Source organism: Condylura cristata, unplaced genomic scaffold (assembly GCF_000260355.1).
Source record: "Condylura cristata isolate star-nosed mole 26May11 unplaced genomic scaffold, ConCri1.0 scaffold00026, whole genome shotgun sequence".
NCBI lineage: Eukaryota > Metazoa > Chordata > Mammalia > Eulipotyphla > Talpidae > Condylura > Condylura cristata.
In genome coordinates, this window is record NW_004567127.1 from 12,478,530 (window position 1) to 12,498,054 (window position 19,525).

At 35.7% G+C, this 19,525-nt stretch overlaps 1 protein-coding gene across 1 annotated transcript in view; it reads left to right on the forward strand.

The window, feature by feature from the left end:
- The window catches only part of COL11A1 (collagen, type XI, alpha 1), a 168,838-nt gene that overhangs the window by 5,053 nt on the left and 144,260 nt on the right, over positions 1-19,525 (forward strand). Inside the window, exons 2-4 of the mRNA XM_004689723.2 lie at positions 10,973-11,140; positions 14,896-15,109; positions 18,179-18,341. Of these exons, the coding sequence (XP_004689780.1) occupies positions 10,973-11,140; positions 14,896-15,109; positions 18,179-18,341 (545 nt within the window). The remainder of the gene's footprint in view (positions 1-10,972; positions 11,141-14,895; positions 15,110-18,178; positions 18,342-19,525) is intronic.

The window sequence follows — 19,525 nt, forward strand, 5'->3', positions numbered from 1 at the left end:
ATCACTACATGTGGACTTTTGAAAAGGAAGGACCTATTTTACCTCTCTATTTCTAAAAGCCCAATCTTCAGAGTTGAGTTAGTATTTCTAGCAAAGGAAAGTTCTGTCATTAGGATTCTGAAAAAGATACTGTGAAAGCAAATATTTATCTCATGATTAAATCTAACACTTTATTTAAACATGAGATATAACAAATACTAAGCTATCCCCATCATTGTATATTTTTTAGTGATTACTTAGGTATTTAAAAGCCAGAATTCTATTGTATCCAAAATATGCTTTTCGTCCCTTCCTACCTTTGGAGAAATAATTAAGGGCAGTTGGTGTAATAATCATTAGGAATTAAAGGCAACTGCAGAGCGAGGCTGACAGCTGATCTGCATTTCTGCTTTTACTCCTCCACTTCCCTCATTTAATACTGCAGAAATGTGACCTGGGCTGGGGGAGGTGGGGTGAGGAACCCAGTTTTTTCTTTTTTTTTTTTTTTTTTTTTGGACCATTGAAGTTTTGTTCCTTAGCAAGAAGAAAGAATGGTATGCAAAAGTTTCAGTCTTACCTAAATTCTCTCATCGAAAAGTCATTTTTAAATGCAGTTTTCAGTGTAATCTAATGGTTTACTTAAATTTGAACTTTTTCTAATTCATGTTCAGTTTTATTCAAAGTCTGTTTTTCCCATTTTAAGCTGCCTTTTATATCACAATGTGTCTAAGTAATTATTTCCTCTTCTGTCAAAACCCCAATATGATTTTATTTTAATAAGTAAGTATGTTCCCCCCCCCCCACTTTGAGTGATGTCAGAACTCCAAATGAATAATCCTAGCTCACGGTGCAGACGAAAGTCAACTTTAATGTGATTTAATGAGTAATATCTATTTATCAGTTGCAGTCTTTGGCCTACTACTGAGTTGGCTAGTGGTTCTTTAGACATTGGCTGATCACCAGACTTACTGTTATCTGGTAAAATAAACTCTTTGCTTGCTGCGCATGGAACTAGAGACAGTGCTATTAATTTAAGAGAAAGAACTCAGAGAAAAGAAAGGTTATCATATTTCAGAGTAAGAGACCAGCTTAAATACGACTTGACAATTGAGAACTAAAACTAACCTGTGTAAAAGTGCTTTAGCACAATCAACTTTTGCAATCCCCTCAAACCTTTGCTGCCTTAAAAAGCATTTCTTTCTTATTTTAACCAAATTTAATTGCTCTTGAATGGCCCTGTACTGTACAGGCAAATGAAGGTCCCTATTCATGGATTTAGCGAATAGAGTGTCAGCGTAGCTTCCTTCCTCTGTCTCACTGGGTAAACTGACATCCGGGCTTAAAAACCAAACTTTACACTGTACAAGGAACTTTCCTTCCTTGCTCAGAGTTTCACATACAACTTCCCAAGAGAATGACTGCTAAAAAGAGCAGTGCTTGCAATTCCTGATGAAGCTAATAAAAAGTTCTAGTGCACATTTGTGCTTTGTGCTTTTAGGTTAGCTCTGCAGAGAAAGAGGAGCCAGAGATAGTACAGAAGTGTTCTGGAGTTTTCTCTTCAAAGGGTCTGACTAGTGGAACACAATTTACTACTCATTATCTTTCTTCTTTTTAAACATTGATGCACTTCAGAATATTTTACTTGTATCATCAGCTGATTTAGCATTATGTATGTGGCCTCTCACTATGTCCAGGCTCAGAGCACCTACAACCCCATCCAGCTCACACTGCAATCTAGCACTAGTGATAGTAACCTTCTTACCTGCATTCTCCACTCTTTGACATACTCACTTTCCATGCATATCTGTTCCCTGTTCATCCATCTAGTAAACACCTTCTTAGGCTTCAACACTTAGTTCATATTTCTAGGCAGAATTAATAGTAAGAACTAAAACAGAAAGCATCCTTCTTAGGTACCAGGTTCTATTGTAATCGTTTTCCAAGCAGAATCTTATTTCATTCTGTAGTCACCCTGAAAGTAAACTAATATAGGAATCTCTATTTTACCCAGAAGAAAATTAAAAAACAGAGTTGCAAAGTGATAAACTTGGGATTTGAATCCAGACAGACTAGCACCACTTGGTTTTTGATCACTTGTCCATGTTTACTTGGATTGTATCTTTTGCTTTTATAAATCTCTCTGATGGATGAGATGTTGCCCAGGAAACTCACATTAATGCACAGATCAGGCTGTTGTATCACAATAAGCATTGTATCCTTTGTGTAAATCACTTGATTGCCATCATGGAGAAAAATGGAGACCTGGCAAAAGGTGGTATCATGATTCAGGTAGATCGTTAGCCTGCTTTGAAGTTCACCAGTAGTAGTCATGTCACTTTTACATTTTATGGACAAAGCTAAGCCCTAAGGATGGTAGGAAACCAAAGTACAGTTGCTGGAACTCATCACATGCTCCTTTGACATAATTTAAGGAGAAGTTGGCAACTTTATCCATTGGTGTAAGGCTCAAATAGGAGGAGGTGTCCTTTCACTAAGCAACAAGGACATTTAAAGAGCTCTGCTTATTCTTTTGGCTTGTTGGGAAAGTCATGACACATTTTTGCATAGAAAACAGAAAAAATACATTATGACTTTTCTGACAATCCAAGAAGTAGCATTTATTGCAATAAATAACAGGTCTTGTTAAAATTTAGGGGCTTGAGATACAGGACTATCCTTTTTCTTTGTGTCAGCTCTGTTTTGTATTTGTTTTTTAATATATTCATTATATCATCCTTCAGTTTTGTGCAATGTATGGTTTCCCCATGTTTTATTAGTACTCTTTAGAATGCCAGCAGTTTGGAGAATGTAACTGAAAGAAGCATGGGTTGCCAATTTACCTTCTTACTTTGGAAAAGTGGAAAAAGTTAGAATGTAGTTAACTTCAAGTGGTGTGACATGATCTTCTCATATATCATGTTAAGAGTAACTGTCTCCCCTGCTCCTTCCTCATCAGTTACTCTCTGAAAGTAGAATTGGGGTTTCTCTCTTACTTTCTTCATCTGGAAAACAGTTTGGCATATTCTCTGTAATATTTCCTCTAAATATTCAAAGCTACTCTGACTATATTTCTCTAAACTATGGTTGTTTTAAGATAAAAAAGAAATGATAATTGGCACCTCTATCACTTTATGCAGTTGTTATTTCTGTTTTAGTCATTGAATAATTAAATGGTCATTTAACACATTTGATAAAGATGATTACAACATTATTGTCTCTATGTCCACTATACTTTGATTTACATCTCTAGGGCTTATTGATTCCTCACTTCATGTCTGCACCCTGAAGCAACATCCATCCTAACCCTCTCCCCTGGTAACCAATATCTTAATCTCTGTTTTATGATTTTGGTTTCTTTTGGATTCCACATATAAGTTATAAAGACATAGGTGCTTTGTAAATATTCACAGCTAGTTTGATTCACAGCCGAGGGTTTTAGAGCCCTTCTATAACAAAAATAAATATACACAAACATGAGAATGTGCCCAGCTTTACAACAAGGCACCAGAAGTCAAATCAAATTTATTTCTTTTTTATGTGAAAATTATCTCATAAATAACATTGTTGTCAAACAGCAGTAGTTCTGCAAAAAACTGACTTAAGCAGATTGTGATATAGATAATATTGTTAATTCTTCTTTCATGTGTGAGTACACTAAATTGCCATGATTATTGCTTTTATTAACATTAAAATCAAATGTTTGCATTCCCAATCTAACTTTAGCTTTATAATAGACTATTTTAATAGGATTGCCCTCTTGTAAATCAGATAGATCATAATTTTCAAATATCAAGCTGTCAATTGGTGTTTGTCCTTGTTTTCGACATCCTTAGAGTTGTCCTAATTGTGCAATTTTCAGTTCATTTAAGCCTTTATGATATGAGAAAGTTCAAAAGTGAGGCTGTTTGGTAACAAAAGAAATTAAATGCTGTCTGGTTTGGGTTCTGTGGCTACAGTGACAGTGTGTCAGTCTCCATTCTGATGTTGCTAAAGGAATGCTAGAGCTAGTGGGGGTGGTTATGGGTCGCATGATACAAGGACATATAGAGATACTTTTCTGCATAGCAGAAACATGTGACAAATGAAAAAGGACAGGGATGTTGCTAAGTGACTGGGTGGTGCATGCTGGGATATCTGTTCATCCTAGGTGGCCCTTGTTGCAACTGTTGGCTCTTCCAATAAACAGGACACCAAGATCATAATACATTTTCTGAACTAGCAACCTTCTATAAAGTTACCTGGTCTTAATGAAAAATTGTACATCTCAGTATTAATAGAAATAGCATGGCCATTAAACTTAAAATATACATTAGTGATCTTCTTCTCCTTCTTCTTTTTTTTTTTTTTAAAGATTTATTTAGTTATGCTTACAGAACTGGGGCACAGGCCAGAGGTGTGGTGGGTGAGAGGATTCACTAGAGACAGTAGGGAAGAGAACAGGCAGATCAACAAAGTACATCAACAAAGTACACTGCTGAGAGGAACAGCGGGTGGGTCAGGAGAGGTCTGCCACGCCATGTGGGTCACTCCTGGGGCAGGCGGGGATCAAACTCATGCTGCAATGGCTTTGGAGAGCTACATAATGCAGTGCTTTAACCCGTTGGACTACCAGGGAGAGCCCGATCTTCCTGTTTCTTAAAGGAGCATGTTAAACAAATACTTGCACCTAACTATAAAATCTGTTATGAAGCATTGAAACCTAACTCTCCTAAACTTCTATGAGTGATTTTATTACTGAAATTATGGCATCATCTCTGTCATTGACAACATAAGTAGTCATGATGTTCAAACTGAGAAACTTAGTAGTCATTTGTGACTTTCTCTCATACCCCACTTATAACCTATCAGCAGTTCCTGTCAGCTCTGTCATCAGAATATATCCAGGATCTGACATAGTACTTCATCTTTCAGTCCAACATAACAAAATCATATGGGTTGATTACAGTTGCTTCCTCTCTCTTCTCTGGGTATAATCCATGTCCCTGTACTCTGCTCTTAGTGTGGCTCAGGCAGTGATCTAAAGAGTTAGTTCGGTTCATGATCTCCTCCCCGCTTAACCTTCTGGTGGGTTCTAAATTTTTTGAAGATCCAGCAGGACCTACACAATCTACATTCAACAGGGTCTTGTCCTTAGTTCTTTGACAACATCTATTACACCCTTTTTCTTTCCTTTGCTGGATGCGTATTTTTCTTCCTGAATTTCCTCTAATATGTTGGACCAATTTGTATGTTGTTTGCACATGCTGCTCCTTTGGCTTCAAATATTATTCTAACAATGATAATGATAAATGATATTCTGTAAAATACCAAGATAGAGATAGTATGTCTCTTATTATGCTTACCAGACTTAGAAAAAGCACATTGATATTGCTGCCTTTGTTTTCTTTCTTACTTGTTATTATAACCTTTGATTCCTTATCCTTTCCTATAATTATTTACTGATTTACTTTTCTCTAATTTCTCTAATTAAATTTGTGTTATGTGCAAAAATGAATGACCTATTCAAATTAAAAATTGAGATTCGATTTTAAGCTTTTTTATAAAATGTAGTGCTTTATCATCCTGGGATACGAATGTTCTTTAAAATTATTTGGGTAACTTCTATGCCAAATTTTGCCAAATCATTTCCATATTTTTCATTTTGTTTAGCATATTTAAACATATTCAATATGTTTAAATATGATTTCAGGCAGTGAAGTATTTTACTTTATTCATAGACACCAAGCTCATTAATCTGATTATTTTAAAAGATCCTAAAATATAGGAATGGCAAAGAGACTCTGTACTTTACTACATTGTTAAAAAAGCAGTGATGTGGAATTTATGGTAACCTGGGAAACAAATGAAAGATGTTCCAATTTAGGGTCTAGAAAGCAAGAACAGACTAGATACTGTCAAAGAAATGTTTTCAAGTGTTGACAATCAAATGCACATTCAGTTATTGTTCCTAGTCAATACTATGAGACCCTGGTTTTTATGAATTTTTCTCCATCTGGATAGGTCAGAATTATCAACCTATCAACCTAGATAGGTCAGAATTAAAAATACAAAAGATAAATTACAGTGGGGTAATAATACCAAATTGTACTTCCAGATGGTAATGGTGCATTGGACATGAAAAGAGTGGAGATTCATTTGGTACTTATATTTTTCTAAGTTTCAAGACCCCCCATGGGATTGTATATACTTGGAATACCATTGGAATGGGCTCGAGAGATTGCTCAACTTTATGAACAGTATTAAATGAACCTTTAGTGACTGTCAGTTTTCTGCTGTATTGTACAAGGATTTTCTGTGGTGGTCAGAGGACATGAATAATAGGAGTCAAGTAAACTATAACTAGAAACATGACTATGGACTATGAGAGATATTCAGAAAGGTAGATATTTTGGGGGAGCAGCAGTTTTGGAATATTAATTTTATTGTGTGATTTTCTATGTATTAGATAGAAAATAAAGTGATGTGTCTATTTTAATTCTGAAACTGAGGTTAAATTAAGGAAACTAGCTCTGAGAAGATTATTTACCCTGAATGTAGTCATACAGATAATAAATGCTGAACTTAGATTAGGAGTTAGTTTTAATTACAGAAGCAGAATGATTAAAACTATCTAATCACTTATCATTGCCTACACTTCAGATTCATTATTAAGAACTATTGTGATTTTAATATATATCAGGCTATTGGTAATAATTAAATTATAAGAATAGTCTCTTGTCTCTCATTTTTTTCTCTTGTCAGTTCTGTCTTCCGCTACCACATATGTCCAGCAGACCCCCAACATTCCAATGCCTGTTTTATTTTAAGTCTATCTATGCATTCAAGAACTGGGGTATAGGCAGAGGTGAGAGAGGGTATGAGAGGATTCACTAGAGACAGAGTGAGGAGCAGAACAGGCAGATTGATTGAAATACACTGCTCAGGGGAGCAGCCCATGGGTCAGGAGAGGTCTGCTGTGTCACGTGGGTCAGCATCCAGGCAGGGGATTGAACTTGTGCTGCAGTGACTGCGGGTTGCTTCATAGTACTGCCTTTTTTTTTTTTTTTTTAAAGATTTACTTATTTATACATACAGAACTGGGGTACAGGCCAGAGTTGCAAGGGCGGCGAGAGGCTTCACCAGAGAGAGTGGGGAACAGAACAGGCAGATTGACGAAGCACACTGCTGAGGGCAGCAGCGGTTGGGCCAGGAGAGGTCTGCCATGCATTTGTGGTCACCTCAGGGGCAGGTGGGCATCGAATTCATGCGGAATTGGCTTCTAGCTTCTTAGTGCTGTGCTTTAACCTGCTGCACTACCATTTTTATCTCATCTCTGTAGGCTGTGTGTGTGTGCATGTGCCTGTCTGTCTGTCTGTCTGTCTGTCTGTGCCTGTGCCTGTTCTTTTCTCACTTGTTGAAAAGTCAAGTATGGATAAATCATTAAAGCCAAGTGTGATATGATAGAGAGAAGCATATTTAACCAGCTTTGGGAGATAAGAGTTTTCCAAAGGGGGATTCCAGTGCATTAGATCCTAATTATTCTTTAGGTTATCAGAGGTAGTGATTTCAGACCTGGGAAGGAGAGTTTATAAAAGCCCAAAAGCAAGGGAAAGAACCTGGTGGGTGCTGGGAACCAGTGTGGCTAGAGCACTGAGTAAGGAAATAGGCGATGAGTGAAAAGGATGGAGATGAAGTAGGGTGAAATGGAGAATAATTAGGTGTGGCCAGCTTACTAAGATTTTATATGCAAGGTTTGGGGATACCACTGAGAAGTCAGGGAGGTTCTGTGAAGGACTTTCAGCAGTAAATCGACATGGTGCATGGAGTTTTTGGAGCACAGTCAAGCTGTGGTGGGCAGATTGATGAGAAAAGCCATGGAAAATAATTAGATGACTATTAAGGGCAGTGGGCTCTGCCATCCTGTTCTCCCAATTCATAAATCTGGAGGTGGACAGTCCCATGCAGAAAGTATTGAACAAAATACTGTGCTGAATTTGATACATCTGAAATGCTAGTTATAAACTGTGTCATCGATGCTGACAACAGAAATGAAGTATTAAACGCTTTGAAGAGTTGCTATGAATATGGAAATTTCACTGTTTTAGGTACACTGAGCTGAGGTCACAATGAATTATTGCCTTTAGTCTTTAAAATGTTGTGTTCAATTAGTAAAATATGAACAATAGCTTCTCCATTTGTTTGTTGTTTGTGTGTACATATATAAAATAATAAAATCCATGTCATGAGAATGTGATAAATGTAGGATTATGAGATCAAATAACAGCAGAGTGGGTAATTTGTTATTTAGTTTACTTGAAAGGAATGAATTTTACCTTGAACTGCATTATATTTTTGTAACTTGGTATGCCTTTTATGTTTTTAATTGAAATCCTAATCATATATCCCTTTTTAATGTTTTTTTTGAAAGGCGAGTTAATATATCACATCATGTGTATGTACAAAGAACTTTGTGATGCTTTAAAACTAGGCCATTTATTTTAATCTTGTAGCGGGGGTGTGATTTTTAATTATCTTTAAAGAAAGAGGGAACACATGGGACAAAAATCTGTGCTTTTTAGACAAGGTCATGCTGTTGAAAGATAACCTGGAGACAAAGAAAGTTGAATTCCACTTTATGGACTATTTCCCCATTGCAGTAATGACCTTGAACACAGGGCTTCCTCCTTCTCTTCTGAGAAGAAGTACAGCTTTCATAGCTGTGTTTATGCTACCTTTTAGTCTTTGCCCTATACAGATGTACTTTTGCTAATAGCTTCAGAACAAGATAAGATAAAATAAGCAGATAAAATGCTATGGCTCCTTCGAAGTATTTTATATTCTCAAACAGGTTGAGTTTAAAAGGAAATTTAAACACCAGAAATTAAATAACTGCCTCAAGATAATTTTAATATTTTTATGTTAAGTGATTTTTTAAATAAGGTCTTTATTTCTAGGCTATCAGCAATATGAGGGTGGTGAAGAGGAAAATGTCTTGACTTCTTTTGAATTAGTGTTTTGTGCTTTCCTGTCTATTTACCCTAATAATAGATAAGCACTGTTTGGAAAGAATCTGCTTTGGAGGATCCTTAGTTTGCTCCCTGTTTCTCAATTTTTTCCTCTAAACAGATCATAAAAACAAGATTTGTGAGGGTCAATGCCTGGACAGATGCTGGCTTTCACTAACTCTGAAATAATGTCATTACTTGGTGTTATTTAGATTTTATAAGCTGTAATCGAATTGCACCAGATTGTTAAAATTCAATATATAGAGTAAGTTAGATTCTAAATATGCATATACGGACACATACACACATTCACCCATTACACACATACATGTATACACACATCCACACATTAATTATGCATTAATATATTATAAGGTATGTTGCTTTTCCATAATTTCATTCCTGGTTTGAGATATTTATTTGAGAATGTTGTGATTTGCATTGTACTTCCTATCCCACTCCTTAAACTTCCATCCAAGTGCTAGCAAAAGATAACAAGTAATAAAATGGGCTGAAGAACTAAAACAGTCACTTCTTTAAAGAAGACATACAGACAGAAAGCAGACAGATGAAAAAATGTTCATTATTATCAGGAAATGCAAACCAAGATCACGATGCCATAGCATCTCACTGCTGTCCTATTTATAGTCAAATTATGGAAATAACCTACATGCCCCCAACAGATGAGTGAATCAAGAAGATGTGGTCTATATACATAGTGGAATATTGCTAAGGATCAAAAGGGATAAACACATGCCATTTGTAATAGCATAGATGGAACTGGAAGAGATAATGCTAAGTGAAATAAGCTAGGAGGAGAAAAATAGGGGCTAAGTGTCACTGTTACAGAGCAGGGAGAGGGGTACACCCCTGAACCCCCAAACCTGCCTGCTCTAAATAGGTTCTGCATCTGCTACATCAAGACAAGACATAAGAGCTTTAATGGAAAGGAACTTTAATACAATTAGTGTGCAATACAGAAAAGACAAAGAACATAATATCTGAACCAAATACCCAAAATTTCCCATCCCCTTGTGTGTAAAAGTCTACCCAAAAGGGGTGGGCCCAAAGCAAGGCCTGAAAGCCTGACACAAGTCTAAAACACCTTTGGCCAGGACCCGTAGAAAGGGTCAGAAATGGCCAGACAAGTCTGGGAGGTAAAGAGCGAAATCAAACTCAAGATAAATGCTGCCTTAGTCCACTTCCCTGAGGGTCTCTCACCCACAGCTGTTTCAACCAGCGAGGGCTAAGATGCAAATGCAGTTTCTTCACTTGTCTGGCTTCCATCCTGCTTCCTTCTTCAGTCTCCTCTCCAGATTCCTCTGTTCTCTGCTCAGCTCCACCCTCCTTCTGGGTGGGGCAGGGAACCTGGCACCTCCCCTTTTCCTGTTATATCACTACTCTGTGGAATATGGAGAAACCAAACTAAGGGTCAGATAAAGACAAAATTAGAAACTGACGTTTGAATGCTGACTATTGAACTGAAGCACCCAGAGTGAGAGGGAGAACAGAGGAAAAAACACAATGGACAATGTGGTGCACGGTGGGTGGTCTGGTGCAGGGTTCAGCACAATGGCAATACCTGAGGGAGGATATCCTAATATCACCTCAGTTAAACAGAAATTAAAAAAAAGAAAAGTGAGGCCCTCCCTGGTGGCGCAGCGGGTTAAAGCACTGCACAAAGAAGCTGAAACCAGTTCCTCATGAGTTCGAACCCCGCCTGCCCTGGAGGAGATCCACGTGGCGCGGCAGACCTCTCCTGACCCGCCCGCTGCTCCCCTCAGCAGTGTACTTCGTGGATCTGCCTGTTCTGCTCCCCGCTCTGTCCCTGGTGAATCCTCTCACCCTCTGCATCTCTGGCCTGTACCCCAACTCTATATGCATAAATAAATAAATCTTTAAAAAAAAAAAAAAAGAAAAGTGAAACAACAAACTACACTGTTTAAAATACCCATTTTCTAGTAGGATTTTTATTTAATTGCATTTTTGTATTTTTTTTTATTTTTCAGCTGCTCCAGTTGATGTACTAAAAGCTATGGATTTTCACAATTCTCCAGATGGAATATCAAAAACAACAGGCTTTTGCACCAACAGAAAGAATTCAAAAGGTTCTGATACTGCTTACAGAGTTTCAAAGCAAGCACAACTCAGCGCCCCAACAAAACAACTATTTCCAGGTATGTTCATTGTATTAATATGTGTGGCCACTTACTATTATTTCTTTCGTCATGTGATACAACACACCACAATTGGACAGAAATACAATTCTTTCATCTATCAGACACCAAATACATTAGGATGACTAAGGTGACTTAATGTAAATAACTGAAGACATAATTTGCTGATCCTAACAATCACAGATGTGTTTATATGAATATTTAATAATTCATTATTTTATTATAAACTGATAACACTTGAAGACATCAAACTTACTTTTGTATGTAATTAAGTAGAATTTATTTATTGGGAAAATGTGGCAATTTTACCACGAATGTGTTTGTTGTTTTAATAGAAACATGCAAATTTAAGCATGGATGTCTAAAATTATATAAATTTATATTGAAAAATATTCTTCCTGTATTTTTTATAAGATCAACTGTTGTGCATTATTTTTGAATCAAGTTTGTATCTCAAATGGAATTACCTGTCACATTTATTGGGAGACCTGAGACTAGAGATTTTCTGTCTGTTTGTAAAATTTTCAGAATAGTATTGAAAAGTATTTGGTGAATATTTTTTCCAATTGAACAGCACTAATTACCTAGAAATCTTGATAATATAGGGAAAGGGGATTGAGAAGGAAAATGACAAATTTTGAGCAACACATTTGCTAAGTAGGTAACTCATTACAGGTGATTGCTATAAAGTCCATGTGGATTATTTACAAGTTTACTAAAAGTACTCATCATTTCACAGAAGAAGAAACTAGGTCATTGAGGGATTCTGATTGGCCCAAATTATTTAAGGGTAAATACTTAACCTGGATCTTATATGCTGCAAGGACACATTTCTTTCTTTCTTTCTTTTTTTTTTTTTTTGTTATTAGTTGTTCCATTTTGTAACTTTAGGGTTTTTTGAGAAATAATTTATCATTTAAGTTCTTTATATTGTACTATACTACCTCTACCCAAAAAACTTACAGTTTTCTATTTTCATATAAAGCTGTTTTCTTAATAGAAGAATTAAAATCAAGGCATTAAAATTGCAAACAAGATAGTACATTTTTCATAGAGAGATATTTTAAGTATTTTGAAAACACACTTATTTTTGATCACTCATTGATGCTTCCAAAGCATTTCCTTTTTTTGCCATAATTTACAACAGTAAATCAACAAAGTGCAAATATGAAGAATGCCAATGCATAATTTTCTGACCTTGAAAATTTAAAAGAAAATTAAGGTAGTTATTAAATCCAAAAATGCATTTTAAAATCAGTTAAAAATTTTCAGATAGTAAAAATCTAAGTTCCTTTTCTATTTACTGTGCTCTAATGTAGGAATAGAAAAGGGGTGGGAATTTTCAAGAGAAAGAAACAAAATATATATATTTTTAAAAGATTTATTTATTTGTACATACAGAATTGGGGTACAGGCAGAGGCTCAGGGGTGGTGGGAGGCTTCACCAGAGACAGAGCTGGGAGCCGAACAGGCAGATCGACGAAGTACACTGCTGAGGGGAGCAGCGGGCAGGTCAGGAGAGGTCTCCCTGCCATGTGGTCACCTCCAGGACAGGTGGGAATCGGGCTCATGCGGAAGCGGCTTTAGATTCTCAGTGCTGTGCTTTAACCCGCTGCGCCACCAGGGAGGGCTGAAACAAAATATTTTAATGGAAAATCTTTGGAAATACTTGAGTACTTGAGTTAGTTTTTAACTTTAGTAATTTGTTTCAACATATCTGACCCACTTTTTCTGCCTTTCATTGCTGTAAATAGTTGATTTGATTAATTCAATAATTTCTATTGTTTTATTCATATACACACACACAGAAGAATTCAATGGAGGATATGCCTCTACAGAATTCATTTATGTTTAAGTTATTTTTCACTCTCACAATATTACTAGCCTTACGATTCTAACAATAAGTATGGCAGATGGCAAGAGACGCCTATGATAGAGACCTCATTGCTTCCTCACACAAATAATTAAAATCATGCCTTCAGGAGGGTAAAGCTTTCTGTAATGTAATACAAAATGACAATAAAAATGACCATGACACAGTCACCTTTAAAAATAATCCAAGCAGTTAATATATGAATATTATTCTTTATGAAATAAATAGGAAGCATCTTTAGAAGAATACTTGGACCTATTTTTTCTTCCATTATGGGAAGACTTATTGGAACTTTGTTTCTAATGAATAAAGTAAGCTTTTACTTGGGTTGGAGTTGAGGGGTTATCTGATAAGTCATCATAATCTTCCTATAGAATGAAGAAATCAGTCTTCCAAATGCCACATTTGAGAACTTCAATATGAGTATCTGAGAACTTTGTTCCTATCCATTGAATAGATATTACAATTTGCAAATTCTTCCTGTCCTCTTTAGAAAAAAACTGCTGTTGACAGATACTATGTAGAAATTTTGGGTGAATTGATCTTTTTTGTTTTGTTTTTCATAACCACCTGGTGGAAAGGGTACCATTTAAGCCTCACCTCAATTTCACACAATACGTAACATATATGTGTTATTGTATTACTATAGTAGATTCTCTTTGATATGCTCAGTCTTTATAAACTTTGATTAACATCTTATAAGGAGGAATCTAAAGTGGTGTGTTGCTTAGGGTAGAGTGAAAATTTCAAGTAATGATTTTTAAGTTATTGATTTTTAAAGATTATGTCTTAAAGTTGTAATCTTTTAGATCATTGTGATTGCTTCTTTTTAAAATGAGAAATAATTCTATAAATTCATTTCACTCCTTAGTATAGTTAGAGGTCACATTTTTAAAAAAAATTGTGCTGTACAAATTGCAAAATTAAATTGTAACTTGTTGAAATTTATTTAGTTTTAGTGAATATGTTATCTTCTGCAATTCTCCTTTCCCTAAATGTTTTCTTTCCTAAATTGTCTCATGTTTTTATAAAAATGCAAAAAAATATTATTTTGCCCTATTCATAGTATTTTGGCTTTTTTTTTAATGAATAATCATTTTGAAAAATTGATACTTTTAAGAAAATAATTCCTTGTACTCAAGGTTCTGGTACACTATTTGAAGGAAAATCTTGGAACATTCTTGGTAATAGGCTGAATTCCCTACATCTTTATCTGTAATAAAGCAGGTAAAGATGTTTCCGTAGAGTTCCTTATTATCATTCTGTTTTGTTTGCATGATCATTTTTCTTGTATTGTTTTTATAAATGTAAAACTGAATTCCCTATGATACAACTTAAGTTAAACAAACTATACTTACATACATATCTATGACAAATTGATTTCTACAACTTTTTAAAGAATTTCTTTCTCATCAGATATTTTTCTACTACATCACTTAAGTGGCTGCATGGAATCCAATTATATAGACTTTTATAGTTTTTTTAGCCAGTCCCAAACTTTGCACCAATTAAAAGTTTTTGATGATAAAACTGGTGTATTAAGCCTAATATCTTTATAAATAACATTCTTCCTATATCTATAAATTCATAGAGTGGAATTAGTGATCTCCTTTCATCTTTTGCATTTTATTGGCACCATGATCTGGTTTCTGAACTTCAATATTAAATGTGCTTTCATTGATTAACTTTGAAATTGAATATAGCTTTGATCACTTTGCACAAATAGTTTAACAGTGGTCCCCTACTTGTTTTCAAATCTGTGTTGCTATTCCTGTTTGAACTAAGTGGATTTATTAAAACACATAGAAAGTCAACAAATAGTAGGGTGATCCAGGAATTACATGGACATTGGAAATTTATGACTCTGGCTTTTTCTTCTCAGGAGGAACTTTTCCAGAAGATTTTTCAATATTATTTACAGTAAAACCCAAAAAAGGAATTCAATCTTTCCTTTTATCTATATATAATGAGCATGGTATTCAGCAAATTGGTGTTGAGGTCGGGAGATCTCCTGTTTTCCTGTTTGAAGACCACACTGGAAAGCCTGCCCCGGAAGATTACCCCCTCTTCAGGACTGTTAACATCGCTGATGGGAAGTAAGTATCTCAAAAATCCAGTGTTTTAGTTATGTTGAAAGCAATTCTTCCATTTCATTTTTCAACAAATACTTATAAAGTGTGATGCACTTTTTCTGGAGACTGATAATATTGAAATAATAAAGACAAAGTAACTATATAATTTATACTCTGGTTTCACAAAAGATAAACAATAAAAAGACCCTAATATTATATTGGGGTTGATGGGAATGAGAGACAAATAACAGTAAAAAAGATAGGAAATAGTGGAGTGGAGGAACTTTTGAGGAGATCAGGGGAAATTTTACTAAGAAGGTGAAATGTGAAAGAAGGGTGGGTACATGAGATGCTGGTAATTAAAAGCACAGAATTCCAGGAGTAGGGGAATAAGACCTTTTCCTCAGCTTCCACTTATGCCTGATTTGTTTCAGACAACATCAAGGATGCCCTGTGGTGGTATGAGTGGCATCTTGAGGGAGGAGAAACAGGGGAAGAGCAAGTGATAAAACACACTTAGGTGCTTACAAACACTTGGCCCCTGAGCTAAGTGAATGTGAGGTCACTGTAGCCATCTTGAGCAGAGGAATGGCCTGACTAACCTTACCTTTTACCATATTAATGTTGGCAATCATTGGAAGCTTTATATCCTATTTGATAGTGGCTATCTACCATTCTAAGCATGTTATATAAGTAAATGCTTAATTATCAGAACTATTTGAGAAAGTAATATTGATACATGCATTTTCCAGATGAATAAACTGAGTCACAGAGTTAAAGTACCATTAGTTAAATAGAGAATTTAAACCTAAGGGCATATATTTGGAAAGTGATAGATGCTGGTAATATCTTTCAAAAGTGATCAAAATAGAGTTTGAGTTCAGGGAATTGGCTCTCCTATAAGTACCACACTTTATGAAAGTCATGTTTCATTCTGGATCTTATGTTGCGAACATTGTTTTCACTTAGAGAACAGCAAAATACAAGTAAATGTATATTAAGTTTGCTTGCTGAGTCAAAACATCTAAAATAACTATCCAAATTATGACATTTGGTAATGGACATAGGAAAAACAGCAGTATCATGGGGGAAAAATACTGTCAGTACTGTGGAGAAATATTTAGGTCTTGGGGCTAGGAAAAGCTAGATCTTCACAAGTAATTTAAATTATTATTCTTAATATGAAAAGTAATGTTAGTGCTATGCATGAAAATAAATCTGAGTAAGGGAGGTAGGGTGGAATGTCAGATGAACTATTAAACAATGCACTATTAAGCAATTACATGTATTCTCCTAGGGGAGTTTATGTGGCTATCTTGGAAAGTGACTTGGAAGTGAGGGCTTGTGAGCCATTTTGGGAAGTGGAGAGAGGGCATTCCTTTCAGAGTGAAAGACCTTTGCTAAGAACAATAAAGTTACAGCAGTGTGATGTTAGAGCAGGAAGTCAAAGTGCAATGAGGTCAGCCAGGGGCCAGGGAACACTTTGAGGCAGAATAAAATCTCCAACTTTTACTGTGAATATACAATGGTTTTGAGCAAGGCCTAGACTTGATCTGATGTTCAAAATGATCATTGGTTGCATCACAGTGGAATGAGACAGGTTAGGTAAGAGTTGGGCTGAGAGAAAGACTATAACTTTAACAAAGTCAAGGCACTAGATTTTGTGTATATCTTGAATTTAAGATTGATGGGATATTTAGATATGACTGTGTAGTATGAGAGAGAATAATAGTAACATCAGAGCTGTTCATTTTGTAAATATTACAGTTATGCCATCATCTTGACATACTTGTATTGCCCCAGTTTAAAATAATTCAACAAGACATCAAATTTAGTCAGAAGCAACTTTTAATACATTGAAATCATTTTTATTTTCTTTGAATAGAAAACACAAGCCTGCAATAGTGGGAATAGTTTAAGTTAAAACACTGACTTCTTGGTAAAAATAAATACAAATTCTGTTCTCACCATATTAAGTGTTCCCTTATATAAATCATTGCTCAATTCAAACCAAACACCTAGGCTAGTTGAATATGCTATGAAAAGACCAAAGATTATAGGTAAATGGAAATATTCTTGGCTTTGAGCAGTAGTCATGCCAAGTCACATGAAGTAGACATTTTAGGAAGGCTCCAAAACTTCTTGGGTACTTTATTTGATGGATCTAGCCCTAGACATTTCTGGAATATTAATTTAGCACTTTTCATTTGGAAAAAAACTATAAACCAGAGTGGCTTGCAAAACCCATGCGAGTTACACTTAGTGGTCTATGTTAGCACCAAATACTGTTAATAAAACCCACCCTTTAACAGTATGATTAGAGTACAGATGTTCCAAAGGCGTGACCATGTCTCCCCTTTAAGCCTGTCATCACTGTTGTAAATTAGCTGGAGCAGCAGCTTCAGAATGATTGAGACTCACTCTGCATGGGATGATCGTGCTTTTTTCCCCCAGTCTTCCCACTTACTGCCAGCACTGGAAAGAAGGAGAGATTTTGTGTCTTAGGCTTGGATTTCACCCACAATAGTGATCTACAACTGTCTTGAAATTAAAGTGGAAAAAGAAAATGAAAGCCCTTGAAATAAATGTGAACAAAGACAGAGAAACACATTGTATTTTATAATCAGAACGTTCAGCTGCTCCAGATGGAACAGTCATTCAATTAGTAGAATCACCCTTTTACAGTCAATCTATGGGGATTTCTAGAGCAGAATGCTAAAATGTGGAATTCCACTTTGGAAAAAGCATTTACGTACTTAGCAACTATTACTGACCCAAATTCCACCCCCAATCACTATCAGACACCCTCATCAGGATATGGTGAGATTAAGCTTTTGTGACAAGACAAAGTGAGGGAAAGATGGGCAGTTTCTTATCAACAGCCAGTCAGCCCCACTCCATCTTACCTGGCTTGTGTCCTTTGCACACACACTGTTCTGCATAAACAGAGATTTATTGGTTACTAGATAAGTCTGCACTTTTGAACAATGTCAGCTCGCTTTCACAATTTAAAATGCATTGTGTGTTCATGTGAATGATGTTTTGGTGACAATATCTTTGGAACTTCCAAAAGAATTATTTGGCTTTTTTTAGGTGGCATCGGGTAGCAATCAGCGTAGAGAAGAAAACTGTGACTATGATTGTTGATTGTAAGAAGAAGACGACAAAACCACTTGATAGAAGTGAGAGAGCAATTGTTGACACCAATGGAATCACAGTTTTTGGAACCAGGATTTTGGATGAAGAAGTTTTTGAGGTAAAAATAAATACAACTTTAAGCTAAATGTTAAATCAGATGAACTGAGTTCATAACAGTAGCAATCAATGTATGCTATAAAGCAAAGCTGAAATAAACTTTAAAGAATGACCCACTTTCTTCCCCTTCGGCTGTAGTGGTGATGTTTTCTATTCAGTAGGAGAATGACTGTATAATGACAACTGGACTGCCTGGGGAACTTTAAAGAGATTAGCTGATTTGAACACAAGCTTGCTATTCTCTTGGAAAGGGCAAATGGCTTTCTGTTAGTACTTTGTATTATTTCCTTGGAGAAAAGAATGCTTCCTTCACCTTCTCTGGGTGATTTAGAAAAATATACAAGTCAGATTTTCCACCTTTCTTTGTTCTTTGTGATTGTTTCAAGATAAATGAAAATCATATTACAAAAGATGGCACTTCAAGTTTTTATAATCACATTTAAAAATGTTTTATATATACACACATATACTCATATGTGTGTGTGTATGCACAAGCAGTATGCAATTTTTTTTAAATATTTATTTATTTGTGCATACAGAACTGGGGTACAGGCCAGAGGCTCAGGGCGGTGAGAGGCTTCACCAGAGACAGAGAGAGGAGCAGAACAGGCAGATCGACGAAGTACACTGCTGAGGGGAGCAGCGGGCGGGTCAGGAGAGGTCTGCCACGCCATGTGGTCACCTCCGGGACAGACCGGAATCGAACTCAGGCGGAAGCGGCTTTAGATTCTCAGTGCTGTGCTTTAACCCGCTGCACCACCAGGGAGGGCCAAGCATTTTAATTGGAAAACAATATAAATTCAGAGTGTCACCTAAAATATTGCATGACTATGCTTGTATATGTTATAGGTAATCCATGGCTTAATTTTTAGTATAAATAACATTTGTGACATTTTAAGATCCTTTATTTTGCAGACTATAATTTTCTGACTTTCTCTTTTAATATGTATCCAGGTCTTTGACTATAAAAAATATTTTAATATATTGTAGCTACTAAATTAATTTAAAAACTGATTCAGGCAATATGTTAATGGACTCATATTTTCTAATACCATGCATTAATTGCACAGAAATAGTAATAAGTATTTATTAGATGAATTAAAACCAAACAAATTATTTAATTTCTAGTCTTGCAAATTTTTTTTTTTAAATAAAACTATGAACATTGGTTTCACAGGCTCTATT